Here is a 26,410-nt window from a genome sequence, read left to right on the forward strand (position 1 = left end):
AGTGTGAAAATTCATTCAGGAAGTCTAAACATTACTTAGAGAACCATTAACACATCTTTCCAAGTGATTTTTGACCTTTTCCTGAATAAGCACTTTACAGATTATTAAATGGCAGAATGAGGATTAATTCAAGTAACCATAATTTGATAGCAGTCCTGTGTTAGAGGATTTTGCACTTATCTTAAAACAATAATAAAACTCCACTTACCCAGTACATGACTGTATTTTCAAGATGGGTAAGTTTAGTACAGTTTTAAACCATGTGACAGAGCAGTTAAATTGTGGTGTTTTTATCAGTGTAAGATACAGAAGTAGTCTGTCAGGTAATTATAGTGAGCACCCAGTTCCCTAAATGAATTCTGTATCTCCTGAAGTCAGTTGAAATTTTCCCCTTGATTTCATTGGGTGCTGGATCTTCTCCTGATTCCTTGCCTATCTGTTTGAGGCTGCCAACACAATGGCAGAATGATTTGCTCGAAATAAAGCTGGTTTTGAACTTGAACTGAGGCCACCAGCTCATCAAATCTATCAAACAATAAATCACACAATGGTCACTGTTGACAAGGGACAGATTCCAAGACGTACCAGGAGATTTGTTGACATTTATAAAATAGGGAGACTTATTTCAATTGGCAAAAATCAGTCCAAAGTGAAAGCAGGGTGCTACAATGTATCTTACATTATTTCTCAGAATGAAAGAGCAAGAGGGGTAGGCAGGGAAAAAAAAAATAGAGAGAAAATTGGTCCAGAAAGAACATAGAGCAAAGCCAAAAAGCCACCAACAAACTGGTGTTAGGAGGTGTTCTGAATTTTTCAAACCAGCTGCAGCTTTTATTAGGTTAGTCCAGCACAAAAATTCAGCAAGATTTAAGACATGAAGTCAGACTGTCATTTAAGGATGTGTAATTCTTCAGATGTTCGTTTTTGTGTTTTTGTTTTTTTTTTTACTTTTTTCTCCCTGGTGGTGTCTTGAGTCTTTGCCACCCCTTCCCACCATCATTGTGCCAAACTGAAGAACTCGTCTGGGTTAGAAGCACTCCAGGGAATGTAGAAGAAAAATAAATAAGCTGGTTGTTTCTAACCCTGCAAAGCCCCAACATCAGCTGCAGCCATACTACCCAGAGAGTCTCAGGGGTCTGGGAAAAAGCCACCCAGAATGAGTGGGTAACAGCAGGGTTGGGCTCCTTGAGCAGAAGAGATGCTGTGAAACTATGGTCTCAGGTACAGGAAAATTGTGATTTGTGCCACACAGAGCAATACCTGAGCCTGCCAGCAACCCATCCACTGCCTGAAATGCTGAGATCCCTTATTTTACTCAAAGAGCTTCCATCCAAAGAGGGTGGATTGTCTAACAGGATGGTTCCCCTAAGTGGCAACTTGCCATCTATCAGAAGCTAATCCAGAGTTAAACAGTTTAAACAACAGGTCTTCCCTTTGCTTTTCTCCTGAGTTATTTGTGATGACTAGCTTCTCTTCATCTCTAAACTCATCTCCACATCAATGACAGCTGCTAATGAATTCAGATGGTTCATTCCTTTCCCTTCTGTGCTTTTTCAAATAGATTTTTCTTTGCCAGATACTTCAGCTCCCCTTTTCTGCTAACAAATTGGTACCGAGGTATGTTGTTATGACTTTTGCTTCTGTCATTCAAGCAAGGGGAAAATACAATATGTATAGATGTGAGTTACATGTCCAAATGCTTTTACTCCTCCCCCCTTCCCTTCACATTATTAAATTACAGAGAAATACTATCATAATAGCCTCTTGGCCAAGTCACAGAGAGCAGAGTTATGGTTCCCTTGATAAATTGCAAAACATTATTAAGTTTTGCTCTCTAGACTCAGAATATTGGCATAAAAGGACATCAACCACAGTCATATTGGTCTTGATTGCTGCTTAATTGCTGCTTGTTTGTGTTAGAGATCATGTGGTTTGATTGATCTTGCCCTGCTTTTGTCATTATAGTTACAACTTCCTAGTTTCTCCTTGTACAGAGACCACAGGATGACTTTTAAAGTGTGAATAATTTATGTGGCTGGCCAGTTAAAGGGCTTAAAATAGTATTATGTTTTTAAGCCAATAGCTCAACCTTCAAATCATTATTTATGCAACCAGGTTATTAAATATTTATTCAGGGCTTATATCAAACTATGAAATAACAGGCCTCTTTTATGTCAACAGTGGTAAGCATCTTGAGGTCCATCCATGAATACTGATACTTCCTCCTTCAGGACATTTATTTACTTCTGTAATGTTAACTGGGTGTCAGGTTTAGTGGTCTGTGTTGAGGAAAAACAGGATGATGGTAGCTGTGAATTAATTCAGGTGAAGCAAGTATTGTCATTTGGGTGTTATTCAGGCTTGGTTCTTGGAGCTGCTTCACATCTTTAGATGTTTCCAAAAGGTCTCATCTCGTCTTGCATCTCCTTTGCACATGAGGAGCAGCCATCCTGTGGCCCTGAAACGAGTGAAATTTTACAGAAACTACCTTGGTTTGATGTTTTTCCTCATTAAAACAGATGGAGGTTCTTTAGCTGAATTTGCAGAGAGCTATAAAGCTGCAGCGCTGTTAGGATTTTCCAGCCTGGCCTGTTTGCTTTTGTTCCATCATGTGCTTCATTTTATCTTCTTACTTAAGTATTCTTCCAGTAAGTTATACATTTCAAAGTCAACCAGAGGCCAAGCAGTGTCCTTAGGGTGTTGGATGTCAGACACTCTGAACTAAATGGGATAATATTTCTGTTCTCCTCTCCTCTTTCCAAAGATTCAGAGCACAGGTAGTGTTTGCCTCTACCTTCATACCTCACCTGACCTTTTCTGTACAAGAAACAAAGAACTCCTCACAAGTCTAGGGCTGAAACTAGGACAATGTCCCTAAGACCACAGGCTGGACTCCGTGCTACTGAAGAGATGGATCTGTAAACACAATGTGGCCAAGTGCTCTGAAACAGACTCTTCTTAGGCAGAATGTTGAGGTAAAACCTGCCAGCTTGGTTCTCTGCTTTTTTAAAAGGGCAAACCTAAATGGAACTACAAAAAAAAGCAGTTCCTGGTGGAAGCTTCAGCAGCAAATCCATGTACACTGCTCCTTGTAGGGTATTCCCAGGGCTTGGGGGTGCATATGCAAATGTATTCAAATATTGTATCTGTGCCCATAGGGGTTAAAAATCTGGTTTAGAGACATACAAAGCAGAAGCAAGAAGTATAGATGGCATAAATAGGCATCACTCAGATGAATAACACTTACACATCAGGGTGGAAATGATCTGTATCCCTTGTGGACAAGGATGGCACACTTGTTCTAGGCATGAGTAGGCACCCAGTACAGAAGCTGTGTTTCAGAGGTGGTTTTTCCATGACACACAGCACAGGGAGAGCTCTGGAAATCCAGAATGGGATACAAACTACTTCAGCAACAGGGCTGAGTAAAGATGGGGAGGGGCAGATCGATTCCTCCTTGATTGCCACCATTCTGGCTGCCTCCGAGCAGACCGGCCGGACCCTTGCTCTTCATCCCTCTCCTGCACAGTCTGTGCTGTGGAAGCTGCTTGGAGAGATTGATTGGTACAATGGAGTGCTTTGCAAGGTGTAATTTTAAAGGCCATATTTCTCACTGTGCAACCATCAAAATGCAAAGGGTCAGAAGAAGCCTATATTTTTTTGCAATTCAGCTTTTAAAGTGTGCTGAAATACGCTTCATTTGGTGCAATTGCCAACAGCTTGCTGTTTCATACCAATCTTAACAGGGGCTGGGGAACAGAGCAAGTCTGTTACACTTTATATGTTGTATAATGTATGGATGATTCTGAGGTGTGATGAGTTTATGCCAAATCTATCTTTGATTTCTGTATAAACAGCACAGGGAAAAAAAATGATGGGCTGCATTCTTTGTGTGTAACTTAGATAAAATAGAGCTACAGAGCTACTTCAGAGTACCTTCTGTGAGTTGTATATCTAAGGGTGCCCAAGCATATAATGAAGGAGAAGAGGATCTGGAAATAAATGCCTGTTCTCTTTATCCCTCACCCTCTCTTTGGTAAGGATGCTATTTATTCTTAGCCTATGTTGCTTCTGCTGTTGCTGCTGTGAGCAGAACATGATCACTTGGTGTTGCTGTAATAACAATGCTAAATAGCCAATTCTCCCCAGGAGAAAGAGGGGTGTAGCTCCATTTCTTTTCAGTAGAATCTCTCCCATTTAAGGCTAGTGAGGATGAGTTACTCTACTCCAATGTACTAAACAAGTGCAGCAGCAGACACTGGATCAGCTCAAAGGCAGCAGGAAATGACCAACAGTGCTTTAGAATAAGTAAGTTAAAGACACCCTTGTTCTGTATCACAGAGCTAATTAGGTAATTGTTCATAGTTATTTGTTCAAGCTCTATTAGATTTAGAATTATTCTTTTTTATCAACAGGAAATTGGAAAAATCTGCATGTGTGTTTATTCTTGTTTTCATAAAAAGAATTTTGGAGGAGGAAAATTACTTTTTCTTCTCAGTAGAGGCAGGAAGGAAACAAAAGATAAGATATGGTCTTTGTTGGTTCACTACACTGTTACTATCCAGGTGTGCAAAGTACAGCTGCTTATTCTATAAGGCTGTCAGATCCCAGGATGATGGCATGTAGGCCCTGATCCTGCACAGCAGACAGTTTCTTGGAGCCTGTGCATTAGTGGTTGTAAGATTATATATCAAAACCTACTGAGAGAGCCTCTCCTCATGTTTTATTGTATCTCTTAGGTAACAAGATTTTTCTTCCCTGGTGTGAAAAATGTCTTTGTATTAATGCTGTTCAGAGTCCACATGCGGTGTGAATTCTTTTTCGTATTTATTGCCTAAAGTTGTGTACAGTAAATATTCTTCCTCATTATCTCAACTTTGCTTTGCTTTCCTTGTGCTGCTGCTCTGTTTAGGTAGGCAGGCAGATGTGGTGGAGGTGAACGTGGCTTTGTTAGCAACACAGTGTAGAGGTCTTGCTGTGTTGAACCATCATGAAAGCCTTGGGTGATGTCCGTGCTGTATAAGTAGCTGTCTGACTTATGTCATTAGAAAGGTTTAAATGGAAGTATCTAAATGACAGCTGTTAATCATGATTTAAATCACAAGTATCAAGCCTTGATTTACCTAGTGTCTGGTTGTTTTTTTTTTTTATTATTTTTTTGGGGGGTGGGTTGTTTGTTTTTCTTCCTGCTATGCAGTTTTCCTTTTATTTGTTTTCATACAGCCAGATTTGTTCTCAGTCATTGATAAAATATGTTTGCTTTGCAATCAAATATTCAGTCCTAAGTGAAATCTGCTGTGACTCTTTTCTGACTGATGGAGGACACTGCAATGTGGGTGTTTTTTGGGCAGGGCAGTGTCTGGCTCCTTTGGATGTGTTGGTGCAGTACTTACAAAGTAGATCTGGCTGTGCCTTGTGGGTCTTAGTAGCACAGACAGTGCTGTTCGTGTGTGAAAGCCAAGCTGGCCAGAAAAAAATAAAGCTGTTTTCTTATTTATTCTAGATAAAAGTTAAAAAGCAGTACCCTTTAAGCAATGCTTAACTCCTCACCAATGTTATGCATCTGATTTCTGTACTCAATAGTTCTGTCGTTCAGCATCAATGACACTTCAACATGAGCTGTCATATTTTGATATCAAAGTTAACAGATTTCAAAGGAAAAATATGTTTCATTTAAGTGCAAAATGATACTACAATGCACATTTTAATCTGCTGATGATTTTTCCACCCTGGTGAGTGGGTGAGGCTTAGTGGGAGCTGCACTCAGCTTTTTGACCTTAAGAGCACATCAAAACCACTCTTCTCTGAGGATGTGGTGATATTTATGTTAAAAGACCCTGTAACTGTGTAAAACTAGTCAGGGGCTTGGTTGGGTCAGCTCCACAGCAAGGTGCTGGAGATGCTCCTGGTGCATTAACTTCTGAGGCATCTGATGCTAAAGAGGCTTCAGTGGTCCATCCCTTGCCTGTCCCCCACCACCTCACACCAGCATATTGTGCCCACCACTTTGTCTCCCTCCCTGCGCTTGTGGCACCATTGCTTGGAGCTGTAAGGACACAGCCAAGCTAGTGCCAAGGAGCTCATCTTCCCCCTCCCCTGTGACCATGCAGAATGGCAGTGCATGCAGGCTGTCCCACCTGCCCAGCACCCTCCCTCCTGCTTGTGTTCTGCAATCCAAACTCCTGCTGCTTTCTGAACCCTGAGGAGACAGTGATGGGTTCATGGTACATCATGCTGAGAAAATCCAGCCTGTTAACTAGGTGTTTAAGGCCAGGCTGGATGAGGCTTTGGCCAGCCTGATCTAGTGTGAGGTGTCCCTGACTATGGCAGGGGGATTTGGAACTAGATGATCCTTGTGGTCCCTTCCAACTCTGACTGATTCTATGATCTCACTGGGTTCAGCCAGGCTTTCTTTTCTCTCACAGGCTGAACTGGCCATTGTTTCCTGGCGTTTGGCCACCCAGAGCAGCCTGCACTTGTCACCAGCTGCCCGATCTGCCTGTGCTTCTGCCTAGATCCAGGTGTGCAGCACTTGGGAAAAGTGTGTGACTGCAAGTAGCAACAAAAAAATCACATCTTCAGAGCCTGGCTTGAGTCTGGGCTGGTAGGAAAAGCCCAGAGATTAAGCACAGTCAAGCTCTGTGTAGATGAAGGAGCAGGTAGAAATGACTTTGTATGGTCTAGGGCTGTCATCCTGGTCAGGACAAACTACTCTTGTGGGTTTGGGACTGGGCTGTACCTGTTCAGGCTTCCTGAAGTCAGAAAGCATTGCTAATGGTGTGCAGGCAGTCTGCTCACCAGCTGATCTGAGCTAGAGAGTATATTCAACCAGGTAGAAGCTGGATCAGAAGAGTCTGAGATTGGCTTACCCTTGCAAAAGCTATGTGAATACAGAATAGCAGGCAGAACTAAAAGGCTAAAATTCCCTTCCCTGCAGCAGGGTTATGCCTTCCCTCTTTCTCTAGAACTCGGGTAAAGGCTTAGCTTGCTCACTGCTCCATCATAGGGAGAAGTGTTGGTATTCATAACTTTAAAGTATAATGTAGCAAAATAATCCTTTAATTCCATATGGTGTGGAAATTCAGGCGCCTCAAAACTATACTGTAGATGTACTGCTGCCAAATGGTATGGGGTTTTAAATTAAAATATATCATGGGAAAAAAGAAAGAAAGGAAAAAAAGCTCAGAAGAGCCACATTAGTATGTTTCTGACATGATATATAAGCTCTGTGGAAAAGGCTTTTTCCGAATTCTTAGTAGGCTTATTTATTTTGCTTTTTGTTGTGTGCTAACCAGGCACTACTGCTATGGAATTATCTAAAGTGGTTTAAGCATCCAGCAAAGACAACTGAGGTCCTGAGAGGATGATGCTTTCCATAGTCTAGGGCTCAGCTGTCCTTTCATCCTCTCTTATGCCTCTTAACATGATCGACTATCTCTGTCCTTCATTCTTTTCCTTTCTGAGACAAAAGGCAACAGAAAGCCATGTTGTTATGGGTTATCCTTAGGAGTGTTTGATGGCTTATGCCCCCCATCCTTTCATTTCACAGAAGTGTCTGACTAATGTAAGAACGAGAGTGCTATTCCTGTAGAGCTCTCCTCCTCCTAAGCCTGAATATTGAGGTCTGCTTTAACCTTTAACATTGAATGACAGAAGGAAGCATAGCAGAGAGCTGCCTGCCCTGGACACAGCTGAATAGTCAGTTTGCACTGTCACTGTTATAAAATGGGGCTGAGTGTTTTCCTAATGCAAGAACAATCCCATCAGATTTCAAGTCACCTGAAAATCTCTCCATGCCCTGAAAGAACTGTTACTGTTGGCACTTGCTATTGCAGGGGTTTCATGCTGGTGATTTTGCATCTCTTTTGGTTTAATCATAATCTTGGCAGTTCCCAGCTAGTTTCTTTGTGACCTTTAGGCCTGAGACAGTCTTACTCTCTTTTTTTCTTCATCAGATGGTCACTCTTAGGACTGCCTGTCTCATGTTTCTTCCTGTCCCCCAGCTGCTACCTCAGTAACCTTCTTTTTGTGTGTCTCTCATGGCAGTCTCCAGCACCTATTTTGCATTACTTCCCAGGCCAGCCAGCACAGAGTGATATGTTTGGTGGGGGTTATTTTGACTAAGTTTATGAGCAGTAAGTGCTATTCACCAAACTATAGAGTGCTGAATTTACCTCTGCTAAGGACCAAAGTCCTACTCAGCCACTCTCTCACACTCCCCCACCTTAATGGGTCAATAGGAGAAAAAGAGAAGAAAAAGCTTGAGATCACCAATTACCATCAAAGGCAACACAGCCTTGACCTAGGGAAAACTGCTTTAATTTCCTGCCAACTGAAATAGATTTGGATAGTGAGAAATATAAATTAAAACACCTTCTTCCTCCCCAACTCAGTCCCAGCCCAGCAGTTCAGCTATCCAGCTTTTCCTTTCTTACTTTATTATCTAGTTATCCACTTCTGTTTTGTCTTTTTTTAGCATCCTCCAATAGATTTAAAGTTATTAAAAACTTAAAACTAAAAACCTAAAAACTTAAAACTTAAAAACTAAAATAAATAGGTTCTGTAATGCAATAAAACAATTTACAGAAATACGATGTGGTGATTCTAAAAACGACCAAAATCTCCTATAAAGCATTGGAGGACATAGGTGGCACCAGGCTCCATGCCATTCGTCCTGGGAAGGTGGTCTTGGGTTGCTGATGAGCACTTTTTTGGCCTGTACCCCATCTCTCACACCTGGGGAATACTTGAAGCTGTGCAAATTCTTTGAGTCAGCCACTCAATGGTTTTAGAGGTTTGTGCTTTCAGGCTAGAAAATGTCTTCTTTGTAAGACTCAGTGGATCAATCCCTACATGGATAAATTCACCCCCACCGTGTGTTGAAAGTGTGGAGTCAAATTTGCTTTTTGCAAATTCTTCTTCTTTCCCTGCTCAGTGCAAATTAGAAGAGTAGTGTCTGGGTTAATGCAGGAGACTCCTCAGAGAGACACTTCAGTAGACATCGTGGGAGATTCATGCTGGTTTTGCTCTTTGCATGGGGAGCCCTGACAGGAATGGTACAAGAACAAGAGTCATCAGTGTGGCACTCAAAGTGTTCTCCAAGGAGGACAATTGCATTTCCAAGAGGAAACTGTTTTTAGGGTTCCCCTGTGCCCCAGAGTAATGCCCCAAAAGCATGCAGTGTAATTAAAGATCCGGTCTCTTATCTGCAGAACTTTTTGAGCAGCAGTACATTTTTTCAGTGTTGTTTTAATTTTAAGTGGTTGAATCTGTGCAAGGAGATGGAAATGAACCATTGCCTATTCACATTAAGTGTTCCATGTGTGTTTGTGTGTAACTTTAGGTTCTTAAAAGAAGACAATGGGCACATTTCCATGCTTTTTTTTTTTTTTTTTTTTTTTAATTTAACACAGATTGATGGATTTTGGAATAAAATGTAAACCCTCAAGAGTTTGGCACATGGAGAAACTCAGCTTGGAAAAAAAATGAAGGAAAATATGGAAAGCTTATAAATCTTAACTTGGACTTAGTTCTGAGTTCACTCTCTAGTATACACAGTTCACTTTGTTCCTACAGAGTTTCAGGCTCAGATATCTTGGTCATATTCTCTTGTTCCCTGTAAATCATATCTACAAAAATGACACCTGCTGAGTTTTTCTTCTTCTTCTCTGTAAATAGCTGGGATTTGCAATGTAGAAGAAGTTTAAAATGAGTCATTGTGATTAGTTAGAAAGTAACTAATGTGTCAGAATTGTGTAGAAAATAAATAGAGGTTCTAAAATAAAATTTGAGACTGGAAAAACCTCTTCAGGCCCCAGTTACTGTATGAGTTTTTTCCATCATCAAGCGGATGTTGACAAAAGACTGAGTCAGGGAAACTTGATCCAGTTTCCTTTGGGTAGTTAAATTTTAAACCTGGGACCATAAAATTACAGTGCACAGTGGTCCTAGATAAGATCTGTGAGCTATAGATGAAGTATAAGAGTGCTTGAATTTGTTATCCTCCTCTCTGCCTCCAAAAAATGCTACCTAGATCTATTAGATCTGACTGATAAACCGTTCCACTTGAAATAGACAAAAAAATCTTTTTACTTGAGGTTTTCTGGCTGAGCTGTGGAATAATTCTCCTATTTATTAAATTGTAAGTGTTTGACAAATAGCTCTAGTTCTTATGTTACATTTTCTTTGAGCTGAGAAGTACACTTGTGCCATATTTTGCGGTTGTGCTCATGCATTGCAACTCAATTGTGTGTCTGAGCCTGTAGTTTTAAGTACTTTCTCCTTCCTTTTGAGTAACACAGAGCATCCAAAGCTCCCTTTTACTAATGAGGGGAATCAGGGAATGAAGGTGAAGCAGCACACACAGACCAAACCTAGAGATGGGTTTTGTTCTTGCAGTGATAAGGAGAAGCTGATGATAACCATTGGGGTGAAGATGCTTTTCACACTGCTTTAAGGAACCTGGGAGAGAAAAGCAGTGTAGATGGATGACCAGTGTGTACAGCTGAGAATGTACAGCTGGGAAATAGAGCAGAAGGGTCCTGCTTATGTGCACATATAAAAGAGTATGTTTGGGAGGTTTTGTGTGTACTTGTGCAGCATGTTTTGGGGAGAACTGGTGAAAAATGAGAAGGTATAGAAGAAAATGGGGGAAAAAATGAATGGAGATAATTCATAGAGAAGGAATTTCTGGTCTTCAGTCATGAAATGCAGATGAGTGTTTTTATCCTTGTACAGTCTAATGGAGATTACTATGAATATTAATAATTAGAATAAGGAGGAGGTGTCTGGCATTTGTTATATGAACATTGTGTAGTAGGTGTCTCATAAAATACTTCATTAGGTACCTCAACAACTATTTTCTCTCCATTTACCTCTGTTGCCAGATTTATGTATGTGATTTTAAATCTAAGTTTCAGAAACTGACTCTTTGCCAGTTATTAACCTCAGGAGTAACCAGTCTTCACAGGAAGGTAGATCAAGCAAAGAAGCAACAAGGCTAAACCCATGTTTTAATGCATCCAAGCCAGAGGAACAGATAGGCAAACCCAAGCATATACCTTCTCAGCATTGCAGTGGATGTAGTTCATACCTTCCTCATGCTGTATATATCTGTATGTGCTTGTGAGCATGTGTGTATTGTACACTATGGTGCATCTTAGAATCATTTAGGCTGGAAAAGACCTTCAGTATGCTGCTTTTGTAACATGTTGACCTGCACAATCCACAGCAGGATTGTGCCTAAGAGAAAGCAGATGTGTTCTCAACTGTATTGAAAATGTAGTTTGTAATTTTTTGGTATTTTTTATTTATGACAATGCCAGTAAAGTTCATTAAAGTTGGTTTGAAATGGCAAAAAAACAATCTGATACCTATTAAGTAGATCATGCTGTTTTATGAACATTGAGGTTAGTCAAAAATTTTTTATAGTGCCAGGCAATGTTGTTAGGGGCTGGCCCAGCAAAAGGCCTCCTTCCCCTGGGGAGATTTCCATTGATCTTAGATCCTCAATACTCATGGTGTAATGAGGGAGGGATTGGTTCTGCACATGCTTCAACACGATCTTAACTTTAATAACTGCATCTATGGCATAAATAACTTGAGCAGTTTAAAGGTTCTCAAAATGAAGGTCTTCATAACTGTGGTTTCCTGCAGGCTCCGAGCCTGCACATGAGCTGTAATGCACAGCAGCTTGCTTTGCTTTGCTCTCTGCATTCGTGGTCTCCTGAAGATGCTGACTCATCACCAAGGCTTCACCATGGCAGTGCCACAAGCACCACATAAACGTTGCTTGCTTTGGATGTAGGGTAGGCTTAAAGAGCAGCAGTGGACAAGGCTTAAACTTTTGCTCTCTTTGTTTTTTTCTCTTTCCTGCAGCTCAAGCCAGGCCAAAACAGTTGCCGAGACAGTGACAGCGAAAGCGCCAGTGGGGAATCGAAAGGTTTCCATCGGAGCAGCTCTCGGGAAAGACTCAGTGACGTAAGTGAAACTTCTGCAGCCAAATACTGCTCTGATTAACCCCTCCTGCAGTTTTCTGAGGGGTCTAAGTCATAACAGGGTGTAGTTTCTTGGGAACATTTCTTACTAAAATTCTCTTCCCTTTTGGGGGGGTTGGAAGAGGAAGAAGTTACTTAGGTATCCTGCCCCAATTCAGTAAACTTCTTAATTCTTGGTTTAGTGTCTGTCTGTGTGAAAACATTCTTTCATTTTGGAATATTTAAAATGTTCTGCTAGTTGAGAAGTGGGATGGCCTCTTTGAACCCCAAGTGGGGAAGGAAAAGAATGTATTTCTTTGGGCTAAATACTGTCTTTATGATAAGTATTAGAGTCTCTAGAGAGACTCAGTTAATTTATATGTAATGAATAGATAAAACATGGCCAACAATAGCATAAGATTTTCCTTTATTGCTCTACCCAAACTGCTGTGGAAGATACGAAGATGGCAGCTCTGTGGAGCCTGTTTTTCTCTGTTGGAGAATTCTGACTGTTCATTGAATGACACACATGAGTTACTCTGACATGGGAATGACTGCAGAGATCTTCCTGTTCCTGCAATTGGATTATTATTTATTATGTGTACCATCGCAATCCTTGAGTGTTTTATTCACAGCTCTGGGTCCTCTGTGCTACATGAGAATATAAAGACAGCCCTGTCCCAAATGAGTATGTAAATTGGGGATTTTGTAGGTCAGATCCTTTGCTGGTAAAAGCATGGATAGCTACATCAGTCAGACCGATTTGTATCAGCCAGCAATCTGGCCCTACTTTTAAATAACCCACATTTTGGAGACGGGGATTTTATCCATAGCATGTCCATGTAGATTTGGATGACAGATACCAGATGGTGTCCTCTATAGGCCAATCCAATAAAACCGAATTGAGCAGACATGAAAAGAAATACCTTTGTAAAGGATCTGTTTCCTTGTGCAAATCTAAGCCTGAAGGCACACAGCTAACGATTTTTGTTTAGCAATTTTTAGCAGTTGTGCATATCACTGGAACAGCCACCTGGGGTGGTTTTGGCTTTTTTTTTTATTATTATTATTATTTTTCTTTTTCTGTGAAGAGGTGAAATCTATAGCACTCTTTCATCATCCCTTTGTCATGTCATTTTAGTGGCTCATTCCTTCCCCAGAGCCAACCTTTATTGGTACATTCAGCTAGACACTTCAGAGTCTTCTGTTCATAGCTGTCAGGTGAGGTCAGTGTCAGGGCTGTAAGGTATCTTTGGAAGAGGAGAGTGAAACCAGAGGAGGTAGTGAGGAAATGCTCTGTATAGATAGCAGTAGATGGCAGCTGACTGTCAGCCTGTCACCGTTGCCATCCTATCTCACTCCAACCCTATGGAAGCTGAGAAGTCACTGCAGTGAACTTGACAATTACCCAGCACCTTTCAGCAAAACAATTCACAGTTCCTTATAAATGTGGTTTTAATTTGGCCTTGTCACTTCCTTGCAGGGCACTGAGTAGAGAACTCTGAGGCTTGTTTGAGCTTCCCAGCAGCTCGTAGGATTGCAGTGTCAGACCTGGCATAACAGCAGAGCCCTGATTCCCCTTCCACCATTCAAATTTTCCTCTGATGTTTTTAAAAGACTTAGTTTTGGCATTATGGTGAATTAGAAGGAAGGGGAGAGCAAAATCAACTTCCCTAGCGCACCTGAGGACATGGGGATTCAGAAGTTGCTCAAAAGGAACCTAAAATGTGAAAATGTGTATTCAAAAATGTTATACATAATATATGTTTTACTTGATAAAAAAGTTCTTTTATGCTTTGATCTGTCTCTGCTCTGGTGTTGCCAGTTCAGCTGAGATTTGAAAAACATGCACAAGGTAACTCTTATGTTACCTGAGTATGTGGTGGCCTCCCCCAGACTTTCAGTTCAGAAAGAAAATACACTCTGCATGTCTCTGTCCCAAAGACAAACACCCCATGTTATCACATGGCAAGGCCTTACAGAGTGGTGGTGATGCTTCCAGCTATAGATGAACCCACCTTGAGCTGTCTTCTAGTGACAAAGATGCATCAGGAGCTTAATAAGGTTGTTTTAAATAATATCTTTTGAAGAAGTGAGTTGTCTAACGATAGCTACCAGTTGCTGTCCAGAAAAAAACCACAGACAAAAGAGTAAGTTTTGCTCTGAAGATCCTTTTCTGTTTTTACAACTATTTTGTCAGGAAAAATACACAAAAAGTTGAGCAGTCAATAGAAGGTAGAACGAAAATACAAAGTATTTTAGGCAGATTAACCCTGAGGTGAGAAAGCAAATTTTGGACATGTAATATAATGGATCTCCACCGATGTAGCCTGACAGCACTGTAGGATTAAGGATGGCTACTGTATGGAAATATGTATAATGAATGAAGAGCATATACTCGAAGTGGGTGATCAATTTTCAAATCCCTGGTTGTAAGTAAGCTGTTGGAACAGAAATGTTATCTTCACGAGCTTTAATGTGGAGCTTAAGTGATAGCTCAGTGACAGATGCAGAACGAGGGAGATAATATAATGAATATCCAGTTGCAAACTGACATGTCAGTGGCTTCATTCCCTCTCCTGTCAGATATCTTTCAGCTCTGCATATTGTAACTGTACTTGCAGTCCTTGAGTAATGCAGATTGATGCAAAGTGTGTTTACAAGGGATGACTCCTTTCCAGGCTAATGAGATCCAAGCAGGTAATTTGCAGCATTTGCGAAAGAGGTGGTCAAAAATGAGAAGAGGATAATTCAATGAAAAGACCGTGTTAAACAGGAGACTTTTCTCGTAATGAGGCTTGAAATAGCATCAGACAGCAGGAAGAGGAATATCCTATGTCCTTGTCAGAGGCAATGCAGTGAGACTGATTTCCATCAACTCCTTTCTTTGTCTTCATCTCACACACGTGTACACACATGCACACGCTCCTCTGTGAGAGAACATAATTAGCAGAGAACTTGACCTCTGCTAGATTAGGGATAATAATGACTGCTCGAATCCTCCATTGCAAGCATTTGACAGTGCCCTGCTACATGTCCCCTTTTGAATTGCATAAACCCATTTCTCTCTGCCTTTCTCCCCTATAAAGTATCTTTTTGGAATGACAACTTGTTTTTTCTTTTATAGGCAGAGGTAGCTCCAGGGGCCTTAAAGAGAAATTGGAGAGCTGCTCCTCCTTTATATATAGGGTGCTGTAGTCAGTTTAATCTCATCAAAATCTTGCCAGTAGTAGAATTCATTTTGTTGAGATTTTGCTTGGAGACAAGATGGCAGTGCTTTCTCTTTTCCTCAGCTTGGAGCTCAGTCAACTTGTTTTCCTCATCTTTCTGTATATACTTAGTTTTAATTGAGTCTTCCACTTTGAAATGCCTGGGGTACTTTTTTAGCCATGTTTTACAAAGCAGCCAGGAGGAAAACGTGAGAATTACAGCTAACCTGTATGGTAAACACACAAGAGTATTCAGGGGTTCACCCACCTATTTGCTAATGAAAAACAGAACAACTCCTGGTTTCTGTGGTGCATGCTCCTAAATTCATGATCTCCCCTGGAACTGAAGCTCACATTCATCTGTGAAGACATTGCTAGTCCTGGTAAAAATATGAGATCTGCAAAATGAACTTTACTCATTGTTTTAGTAGTGATGCTGTGGCAGTGCAAATCTTCACTGACTGCAGAGGGCTGACAAGCTGCTTTGGGCACTCTCAGCCCTGCCCCACTCTCAGCTGCTTCTGGTATTAGTTTTAGGCTTTCATTGAGGAGATGTATAGTAAGAGCCTCTCACATGGCCATCAACTGGGAGGCAGCACAGGCCTTCCCTTCTTGCCACACAAGAGAAGTGTGGACTGCCTTGCCTCTGCTTGCTTTTGCTAAACAAGGGGTCACAAGCCAGGAGATACTGTTGGTATATTTCTGTATGGAACATCACTCCAATTCTTGAACAAGGAGTGGGACAGCAATTTTTCCATTTGCCCCCTACCTTAAAAGTTTCATCATGAAGTCTCAAAAGCTGACACACTCTATTGAGAGTGCTTCCCTTTCACCTGGTGTGCTCCTACTGCGTTGTGTACTTTGCATTTGAGTATGGTGAGGTATCAATGAGGAGTAAGTCCTGGAGTGCCCTGCTCACCAGGCCTGTTGCTGCCTGCCCTAGGGAGGAAAGGTGTCTATCCCCAGCAGTGTGATCCTGTGGACAGCTCACAGATTTGACCTCCAGTATGGGATATTTTCAATTCTGTCTCCCATTCTTCCCACCTGTTTACCGAATCTAAAGACAGACAAATCGAGAAACAGTCTTTGGGTTCTGTGTTCTGAAATCCTTAGTACTTTCCCTTCTCCAGAATATCCCCAGTAATCTTGGTTGCATCTAAAGCAGAATAACAGCAGCAAAGCTCTGAGTGTATCTGTGTGCCAGAAGCTGATCGGCCGCAGCGGCTGCTGCTTTGTGTGTGTGTACGCGAGGGTGTGTATGTGTGTGTTTGTGTGTCTAAGGTTGGGTGCTTAAATGCTTTGTTGCATTATGTTAATTCCTCGGCAGTGCAATCAAATTCATGTCGTAATTAAAGCTGTCAGTTGGAAGGCAAGCCAATCGCCAAGAAAACACAGCATAACAAATGAAGTGAAATGATTCTGCGTGTAGCTATACAATGCTTCGCCAGGCATGAAATTAAATAAGTAATTTGATGTTGACATCAGAAATTGAAATGATACCCACTGTTCCTTCATTCAGTCAGACCTACATAAACAATAGCCAGAACAAATATGTACAACACAATCTTTCTCCCCACCCAGCTCCCCAAGTAATGCCCAATATATATGCAAAATGGGTATAACTGTGCCTTCCAAGACCTCAAGGATGTAATTTTCTTTGGTACACAATAAACTAATGCTTACATGAGGGTTACTACATTTTTGCTCCTGGGCCAAAAGTTCTTCTTTTTAAGAAAAGAAGATGAGGGGGGAGGGGGTGGAGGTGGGGAAATTCAAGAGGGGGGGAAAAAAAAGGCAGAAATAAAAAAAAAAAAAAGAAGTAAAATAACAACCCCAAACCCCTGTTAATTTTAAGCAAGTGACTTAACGTTTTGCTGATGCACTTCTGCTGGTGGTTGTGTGTATATCAAAGAGTGTATCTAATGTCAAATGTTCCAAAGGGTTTGGGAGAGTGAAACCATTACCTCTATTATAGGCACACTTTATATAAGAGATGTAGAACCATCCAGTGCAGGATCACGACTCAGCATGGGCTTGTAAAGATGCTGCATACACAGTATCACACTCACCAGTTGGTACCAAGGCTGGGCACTGGGTGGTAGGATCCTTTCGCTATTGGGAGTTATCAAAAAGAGGTGAGAAGCTGTCTTCTTGCATAGCCCTTGCTTCAGCCTATACGCTCTGTCAACACACAGTTCACAGCACAGCTGACGTAGTCATTCATGCATGTGCAACACAGTCTTACTTCAATTAAAAAGAGTTTGCAAACTGTACTCTCCATATGCAGCATGCAATGTGTGAAGGGCTCTATTTCCATCCAGCAAACTCCAAGGCCCTGAAAATGCACAGTTGTTTCTTTTCAGTGAAAGTCATTTGACTGCTATGTTTCGACTGTCCTCCCATAGCCATTGCAGCATTGCTTTTGAAGGAATGGAAATTTATTCAGTGGGAAATCTTTTGCTTGCTTATTCTTTTTTTCTTCCTTTTTATTGTTTTGTTTTGATACTTGATCCTTCCAAAACTTGGAATAAAAAAGCAGACAAAAAATTGCACACAGATGCAGAATGCAAACTTTGGAGCTCTCAGCCTGTAAAGTAAGTTTTAAAAACTGTGAGTGAAAGATTGGGACTCAATTGGCATCTGTACACAGCTCAAACAAAAGTACAAGTAATGATTGCACATGTTGTACTTTGTGAGTAGATCTCTAGTTTAAATTAAAAGAATTGAAATAGCAGGAAGCAGGATGACTGAGATGAAAGGCAGCAGATAAGTTGTGTTTTACCAGGAAAGCAAATGCATTAGGCACTAAACCAGTGTGCTGAAATGCACTCTCCACATGGTGTTGCAGGGCTGCAGAGGTTCCCAAAACCCCAGTGTATGTGAGCCATGGAGGGGACTTTGTAGCTGGAACCAGTAGCTGGGCTGTGTGATGGCTGGAGCTGTGGTGGGTGTTCCCAGCTATATGGTCATGGGGAGGTCAAAGAAAGCAGAGCAATCAGGCTGAGCCCAGAGGCCTCATGGCCAATGTGTTCCCAAACCTGCACTGCCCCTTTTCTGTACCGCAGAGGCACTATCAGGGACGTTGTCAATGGGACCAGGTGGATCTTGCTGTGGATGATGGTGGCAGAGGGAGCTTACGGCCCCAGGACAGCAAGAGTGGTGCCAGACAGACTTAGGAATTTATTTATTTCTCTGGGTCCCCTCACATGCTTGATAACCATACGTGTAGTTGGAAGATCTTGAGGCCTTCAGTGGCTGCAGCACACTGGAGAGAGTGAGTTAGGGGTCAGGACCCAGATACCATAAAAATTTCCATACCAGTTATATTTATTCATAAAAGATGTCCCAACAGTTGTTTGATTTCATAATATCACTACCATTATGACTACTGAAGTGGTTTTCTTTGCTACCTTTTAAACTTCTAATAACTTAAACAAGAAAGCCTTCCCCTTTATGTATGCAACCTCTCAAAATCTCTTTTTAGTAGTGCTGTGGTGCCCACACAGGAAGATGCTGATTATTTGTGATGAATTTTGTTGTTAAATTTCTTGGCACACTACATTTCTGCCATGATGGCTTCAGTAAAAAAAGATACAACAAGCCCTTCGTGGGATTTATTTTCTTTTATATCAGTGCTGCACTGATCAGAAATAGAGAGAATTTGCTGTTGGGGTTCCCTACAATGGTATTTCATGACAGGGATGTAAATTCTGCCTCTTTTTAATGGTTTGTCCAGGCTGGCTGGAGGCCCTGTACAGGTTCTAGCAATCCCTGAGCTATGTTATTACTGAAGGTGGGATTGTGCTAAGGAACTGAAACAGTAATTGAAGAGAAACAGGAGTTAAAGACTGGTCATCTGGACTACCCACTACTTCCTAGAGAATTATCCTTTATTTTGCTTCCTTGTGCCTTGCCTAGCCTGGTTTGAAGTGTTTCAGGTGATAGGGCTCTAGCACTGGGAGCTGTTCACCCTTTAATGTAACAGCCAGTGACCTGGATTAGGACTGAGATGTTTAGGTCTCTCACCATGTCTCTAAGAGAACCTGCTGTGTAATCCCCATTGCTTAGATGAAAAACTAATGAAACAAACCCCTTTATCTCCTTAATTCCTGTAAATGTAGACGTGATTGTGGCCCACTTAAACTGAATTTCATGATGCCTTTTTTTTTTTTTTAAGCATTTAAACCTTTTGATTATATTCCATGGTCATAGTATTAGTTTTAATTATTGTTATGGGTTTGAGCTTTGAAATCTGTTTCACATTGTAGGTATTTGTTGTTTGGTTATGTTTGGGTTGTTCTGTTGGTTTGTTTGTTTGTTTTTTTTTTCCTTTTTAAATCTTTGGTTTATCAAACAATGTGGACATCCAAATGGGAAATTACAGTGACTGCATTCTCCAGGAAAAGGCACATTGAGTGAAGCAGCTTCTCTGTGCCCACGCGTTCTTTACATTTCAGACTACTAATTATGTTTACAAAATGTCTCATTTTAGAAAAGCACTATGTGTGTACTAACCAGGGCCTTTTGGGAATAAATTGGCAAACAGGTCATACACTGAAAAAGTCATCCAAACCCACCGGGCTTTTTGTTTTGAAGGCAGTCTACTTTTTTTTTTTTTTTTTTTTTTAACTTTTCCCCCTCCCGCCTGCCCCTTTGTGGTCACAAAGCTGAGTAGCTGGAGTCCAGGGCATTGAATGTCAGCATGTCAGGGAGGCTGGTTGATGAGTGTCTGTTTAGTCTCAGTGCAGGGCGAAATGCCATCATTAATTCATTACCCAGCTGCCTGTCAAATAAATTGGCAATTACGTCCACCGCAGAAGCTTGGAATTCAGTAAATAGCACGTTACCATCTCAGAGTCGTTGAGAGATGTAAAGGGAAAAATTAAGCAACACCGTGTTTGTTTCAGTAGCAGATGACAAGGGGCAGCACATTGGTGCTGTGATGTGGTGATGAAAAGCTTGGAAAGGGCTGGTAATGAGCTATGTGGATTGGAACATGTTAAAAACCGTCACTGACTTTTCACTTTGTCTTTGTGTTTTATTGCAGAGCTCAGCTCCTTCCAGCTTGGGAACAGGCTACTTTGTAAGTGCATCTCAACTTTAACACATGTGCCTCTGAAAAGCATAGCATTACTCCTGAACCAAGGTGCCTAACTATATGGAGACAAGAATAAATAAGCAATCTCAGGCTGCCCAATGGGTTAACTTATCTTTTTCCTATTTCTTCCCCCACAAGTGAATTTGAAGCAATATTCCAGACATGGTGATCAGTGTGTTCCTGAACCAATCAGGTGTCACATTAATTACTGCACAAATTTCCACAGTACTTAGTTTATAGGTATGGGCAATAAAATGAACCATGGTCTTACCAGCTCTCCAGTCTGAGACAGTAGGATCTTGATCTCCCCTTGTACCAATTCTCATTGATTCATAGACTTTACAGAGCTCGTTACTCCAGTCTTGTTTCATCTCCTGCATGCCACAGTCCAGAGAAGATGACATAGTGCTTTCTACCTGTTGGTTACAATCCCCATGTGCAACAGATGATCTTAGAAAACACAGCTGTAATTGTATTTATGCTAGATGCACATTTTATGTCATGAGAAGAGGATCAAGCCCCAAGTGGTTTGATAATTGATCAGTCTTACGTTGTTATTTATTTGCATGCCCATTTATTGATTTAACAATCTCTGCCTTTCTATCTCTTTATTCACCCATTCAAGATACCTTTTACTTCCACAGATAGGTTTGGGAGTAAAAACTGTTTTCCAGCTAATCCAATGCACTGTTGATTTTCCCCCAAGATTTGTTTTGAAATTACTGCTATCACGTTTCACTTGTAACTCAAAGCTCTATTCTCCAAGCACATCTTCTCTACCTTTATAATATCTGCATGAGAAACAGAGCATTATCTATGTCTAAAAACAGGTAGGTAAACTGCAGTGAGACTTTTTCTCTATAGCTGGTAGAATAATCAAAGCCTGCTTCTATCCCTTCATCAAAACTCTGGGGAAAATGAAACCACATGTTATTTGATCACATGGTGTAAAAACTTTGTTGCTGTCTTGTCAGATTCTCAGGGAGTAATTTTCTTCCATTAGTAGATTGTGACATTAATCTTTTATCACAGAGGTCTGTGATCCTGTAAGAAACTTACAGGATTAAACTGTGTACGTGTGACCTCACATGTAAAGTGTAAAATGCAAGCACAAAAATTGCTTAATACCTGGAGAAATGCTGTGTCCTGCTGGATTTACTTTGGGTTTTTACACAAACTGAATGTTTGTATTCCTGCCAGTGGTAAGGTCTGAAAATAACCTGAAAATATCAATTGAAAAAGTACTGAGGGAGTTTTTTATATAATGATGCCAACACTCTAATTCTTGTAAGGTAAGTTATGAAACAAGGTAAAATTGCTTTCCTTTTTTTCAACATTCCCCTTGGTTTTTTGTCATGTGTTTTTTAAGAAAGAGGGACCAAAGGGAAAAATAATATCAAATTGCTCAACTTTTATTTTGCATTAAGACTGAAACTTTAATGTCTTCCTGTTGTTTAGAGTGAGTTGCTTTTCTTTGTCTGGACACTTAAAATTCAAATAATTTGAATGTATATAAGCATGCTCTGAAATGGGATAAATATGACATGGGGTAGAAGGTTTTATAAATAAGCCTTGTTCTCTTTATAGCAAGAGATGAATATGCATGGTTTAAGAACAATGTTCAGCTTCATCTTAAGGAAGCAGAGGTAACAGAATTAAAAACCATCTGCTCTTCCTTTGCACCATGCTGTCTGTGGGTTGGTCCAGTAAAGTGAAGATCTGGAAGGTGTCAACATCCCCTATGCTCTGGGAAAAAGCTTGAATCTTTCCAGTTCTTCCGTGTGAGGAATTTAGTAGCAAGAAGAGGCTTTGACATATTCTAGTGTCAATGTATTGGAACTTGAAATGATACTAATTTGGATCTGTGTAGGTGGGGGAGACATCCCCTATTAGGTTCTATTAATGTGGTACATTTGACTGCACTGTATCTTACCTACAGTCACAGTAATAAGATTTCTTTATCTTCCTTTTTCTTCCTTCTCTAACACAGAGTAGATAGAAAATGTCCTTAGATTTCTGCCTTTAAAGCCATTTGTACACTTACACAGACTTGGATGAAATGTGGAGGGTTTTTTCCTCCCTTTTCCACTTTGGAAAATTGTTTTTAGGTTTATCATACTTATTGTTTTTAAAAAGTCCATACCCTTATTAACTTACACGGGGCAAATAAATCCCAGATGTGTTTTGCGGTACCAGACAATGAGAAAAATGCTCCAGAATGATCCAATTAGCATGTGTTTCTGATAAATATAATTGTTGTAGTATCAAAGTGCAAAAGAATATGCACTTGAATTGACTTCTTTTTTTCCAAAGCCTTTAACTAGAAAAGACTGTTAGTTTTCCTGTGTTTAGTGTTAACCCAGAACATCAAAACAAGGGTCGTTGCTCTCAAATAAAACAGAAATACTTTTTAGTTTAACAGACACTAATAAAGCCTTTGCCTGTGGAAATTATTGATCACTATATATTGTGCTTTGGACTGCAAGATGTTACATAGTGAACTAAAGGAAGCATGAGCAACAGGTAAGTTCAAGTGGACTGACAGTAGATTCACTGTCCGAGCACATCATCCACAGAAAAGCGGAAAGAGATGGAAGCAGGTTTTATTCAGAAGTGAATGAACACTGAGGTATGGATTAAGTAGCTTATATTTGCTGTTGAAATATCAGAATTAATAGAATATTTGTGTGTTTAGGATGTCTTACCTAGCATGTACCTATGGAGACCTGGAATCTTCTTTTAAGAACCATGCTTGTGCCAGGCACTTCGCTTAGCTAGGTGATGGATCATGTGTCTGCAGTGTTTGTGGATGCTTAACTTTTGGATCCTTTTTTTCTATAGAGAGCCTCCTGAGGTCACTGAGTGTTTAAGGACATGTTTGTACACCTGACACTTCCCAGTAATACAAAATCATTTTCCTACCCTCTGTATGATAGTTCCATCCTACTAAACTGTGAGAAACTTCCAGGAGTGGTGGTGAAGGCTGAAACCTGACCTAGTTAATGCTATTACGGGTAAATTTCTGACTTACAAAGTTGGAGGCTGGACTCTTAGGTTGCTGCATCTGCATTAGTGCTTCATGAGTAGTAGTAGGTAAAGGAAAGATGTCTGTGCTTTGGGGAGTGCATTCACATGGCCTGCTTTAACTGCTCACCTTTGCTATGAAGTCAGTGGAGAGAGCTGGGAATCTCCATCAAGTGACTCAGGTTAACTGGTACCTAACCAGGACTGACACTGATTAAACAGACTTTCTACTTGTGTGCCATCAGCAACGCAGGGCATGTGTGAGTAACCATTGAATGGGTATTAATGATGCAAACTTGAGGAGTTCTAAGCACCTCTACAAGTCTTTTCTCAGTTGGAAATAACTTCTACTTCTTTTCACAAGTGCTACTGTTCCATAGATTGTGTTGAAAAGCCATTTTCATTGTTGCTGGGATCTTGCACTCATTGTCAGAGTGGACACTTTCCTCTCCTTTGTATACAACTATTAAATTAGTCTGAAAAGAAGAGACAGAGGTAAAAGTCATTCTCATTCTCCTATAAGCTCTCTGTATTGACCTATCTTTAAGGTTTTCTACAGGATCAGTCCAGTTTATGATTGGTGCATGTGGAAAAAAAATAATTTAGTCATGCTGTTACAATTGGAATCCACTAAGAAATCATATCTAAATACTTCCTGGAAATCTCCCAGTTGTCTTGGATATTTTTTTTTGCATTGCAAAATGTCATTGTCTCTCATCAAGTACAGGTGATAAGGTAGATTACTTCTCATTGAGAGAAGTCAGATAATTGAAAAACAGTTAGACTTTTAGGAAAAAAATCTTTTTTTTTTTTTTATGTGAGTTTTTAACATTGTCCAGATGTCTGGAGGTGGAGAGAGATGTTTTGTAATATGACTGGAGTTTGAATAATAGTAAAAGCTTTTTCTTTTCTCTGTCCATAGAAATGTTTTTTTTTTCTCTAATTTTCTTTGTGTATCTTGCACGAGTTGAATTCACATTAAAGGACACACTTGGTTCATTGGTTTGCAACACAAAACAGAACAGACATCAAAACCTAAATAACTGAGTATTTTATTTTTAAACAACAAACCCAATTGCCAAGCTTCTCAGGTTCTTTGGCAGTTGTACAGTTTCTCTATTTATGGCAAGTTGTTTCCATTTCTCGCATTGGTCTGCTTCTCAAGATTTTGTGTCAATTTCTGAGCATTTTAATGCCTATTTTCAGTTAGCAGTTTTTTTCCTCCCAAAGCAGAGTGGCTAGTGGATTTTTCAGAGCTGGATTGAATTTAGTTGTAAACCATTGTCAGAAATAATATTGGGAAGGTAGAAAGAAACTCCACTGGTGCTTCTTTCCCAAACAATGCTATTGCTCCACCTTAAAAAAAGGGAAGAAAAAGGAAAAATGTGATTTGCACATGGGCTGGTGACTCAGACAAACATAAATTGTGAGCGTATTCCCAAAGGCTCTAGCTAATCAGTTGTGCTATCCAATTTGGCCCTGAGTGGGTTCAGTTCAGCAGATGTTTGTGTAGTTACAGCATGCCACTGGGACACTGCGTTGTGCAATGTTGCATTGCATTACTCAGAGCTCTAAAAACTCATCCCAAAGAGAGCAAGTGGAGCGTCAGCAGATTTAGTATGGAGATGATGGAAGACCATTATTTGGCCTAGATAAGTCCAGCTATTTCACTATGCAATACCACTTGTTTTCACCCAAGATGTTACCTTACAGAAGAAACGTGGAAGTAGTTATGCCAGCACATTCTCTGAGCTCAGATTCTCAGAGAGAGCCCTTAAAGCCAATAGATTTTCCTTCATTTCCTGGTCTATATGCAATGGCAGCCATCTGAACTAGCCTAGGCTTTGTTCTTTGAGGTGGTCAAATTTGTGATGTTGTTGACTCTTTTCAGGTGGGAGTGTGTTACAGGACTCCACTCAAGGATGTAGTAAGACTCATTAGTTTCTACAAGAGAGAAACAGATTAGATCCAAACTATAATTTGAAACAGGTTTACTAATTCCACCAGGTCTTGTTAAAGAAGGGATGTAATGCACAGGGATGTTGGCAAATCGTAGGTTAAGTTGCTCTGTTTTTAGTGCTTGACTTAAGCCAAATGTTTATATGTACTTTGCATATGCAGAAGTGTGTACCTGAAATCCTGACGCCTACAAAAGCACTCCAGCAGTGGCTGTTTGGATGGCACCACACGTAATAAACTGTCATGTCCCCTGTGATTGCAGTTGAAAAGACAACCCTTGTTATCCTGTGTTTGGCACTATAAATCTCTGTTAACAAATCCTAATTTGCTTAGTGGAGTAATGAACGATCTCCAATTTTCTCCCTGTAATTACTTTTGCCAACTATTATTGTGAAGGGTATACTGAAAACCATTTTAGCTCCACTTTAAAATCTCTGTGTGGCCATTCTTTGCAGAAGTGAAGCTGACAACAGAGGTTATGAATCTTCAGGTAGTAAATTTGGGTTCAAGAAAAGTGGACAAGATTCCCAGTAGAAATCTCTCTGTGGGTCGTAATTACCTATTAGTATTTGCAGACCTCAGTGGAGGAGATTTGATTTGGAGCAGTGAGACCTAGAAACCCTGGTGTTTCCTTATCTGAAATCTTTTAGGTGTTGTCTTTTGTTTTCCAGGAGCCATTGAAAATGCAGTTGACTGTAACAGCTGCTGTAAGGGAAGCATCATCATTGCCAACTAAAGACATTAGGTGTAATAAAACCTACCCCAGGTCTATTAATTTTAGCATTTATAAACTGTGGTGCTGTTCCTAGGGAAAATTGAGACTCATTAAGAGTTTGCTAGCAACATGGCCATCATAGCAAGAAGAACAGCAGAAGCAAGCATATGTGTATTTCCAGCATCCTACTAATGATGGTGAGAATAGCCAGAGCAAAACAACTGGTTTTGCAGAACAAAACTGAGTGTTTTTCTGGAGGTGAAGAGAAACACGGTTAATTAACTCAATATTTAAGAAATGTTTAGGCAAGCAGAGTAAGTTAGCTGGTCTGGAATTGGGTCAAGAGAAGACTTCATCCCTTCTGAATGATACCTCCTTATGCACTGTAGAACCTTGCCCTAATTCATGCTTGTGTTCTTTGAATAAAATG

At 40.4% G+C, this 26,410-nt stretch overlaps 1 protein-coding gene across 3 annotated transcripts in view; it reads left to right on the forward strand.

Moving 5' to 3' along the window:
• AUTS2 (activator of transcription and developmental regulator AUTS2) overlaps positions 1 to 26,410 on the forward strand; it is a 793,740-nt gene that overhangs the window by 353,135 nt on the left and 414,195 nt on the right. For all 3 annotated transcript variants that reach the window (XM_054394316.1, XM_054394317.1, XM_054394318.1), the window contains exons 3-4: positions 11,878 to 11,979; positions 20,232 to 20,267. In XM_054394316.1, the coding sequence (XP_054250291.1) occupies positions 11,878 to 11,979; positions 20,232 to 20,267 (138 nt within the window). The remainder of the gene's footprint in view (positions 1 to 11,877; positions 11,980 to 20,231; positions 20,268 to 26,410) is intronic.

This window comes from Indicator indicator, chromosome 30 (assembly GCF_027791375.1).
Source record: "Indicator indicator isolate 239-I01 chromosome 30, UM_Iind_1.1, whole genome shotgun sequence".
Taxonomy (NCBI): domain Eukaryota; kingdom Metazoa; phylum Chordata; class Aves; order Piciformes; family Indicatoridae; genus Indicator; species Indicator indicator.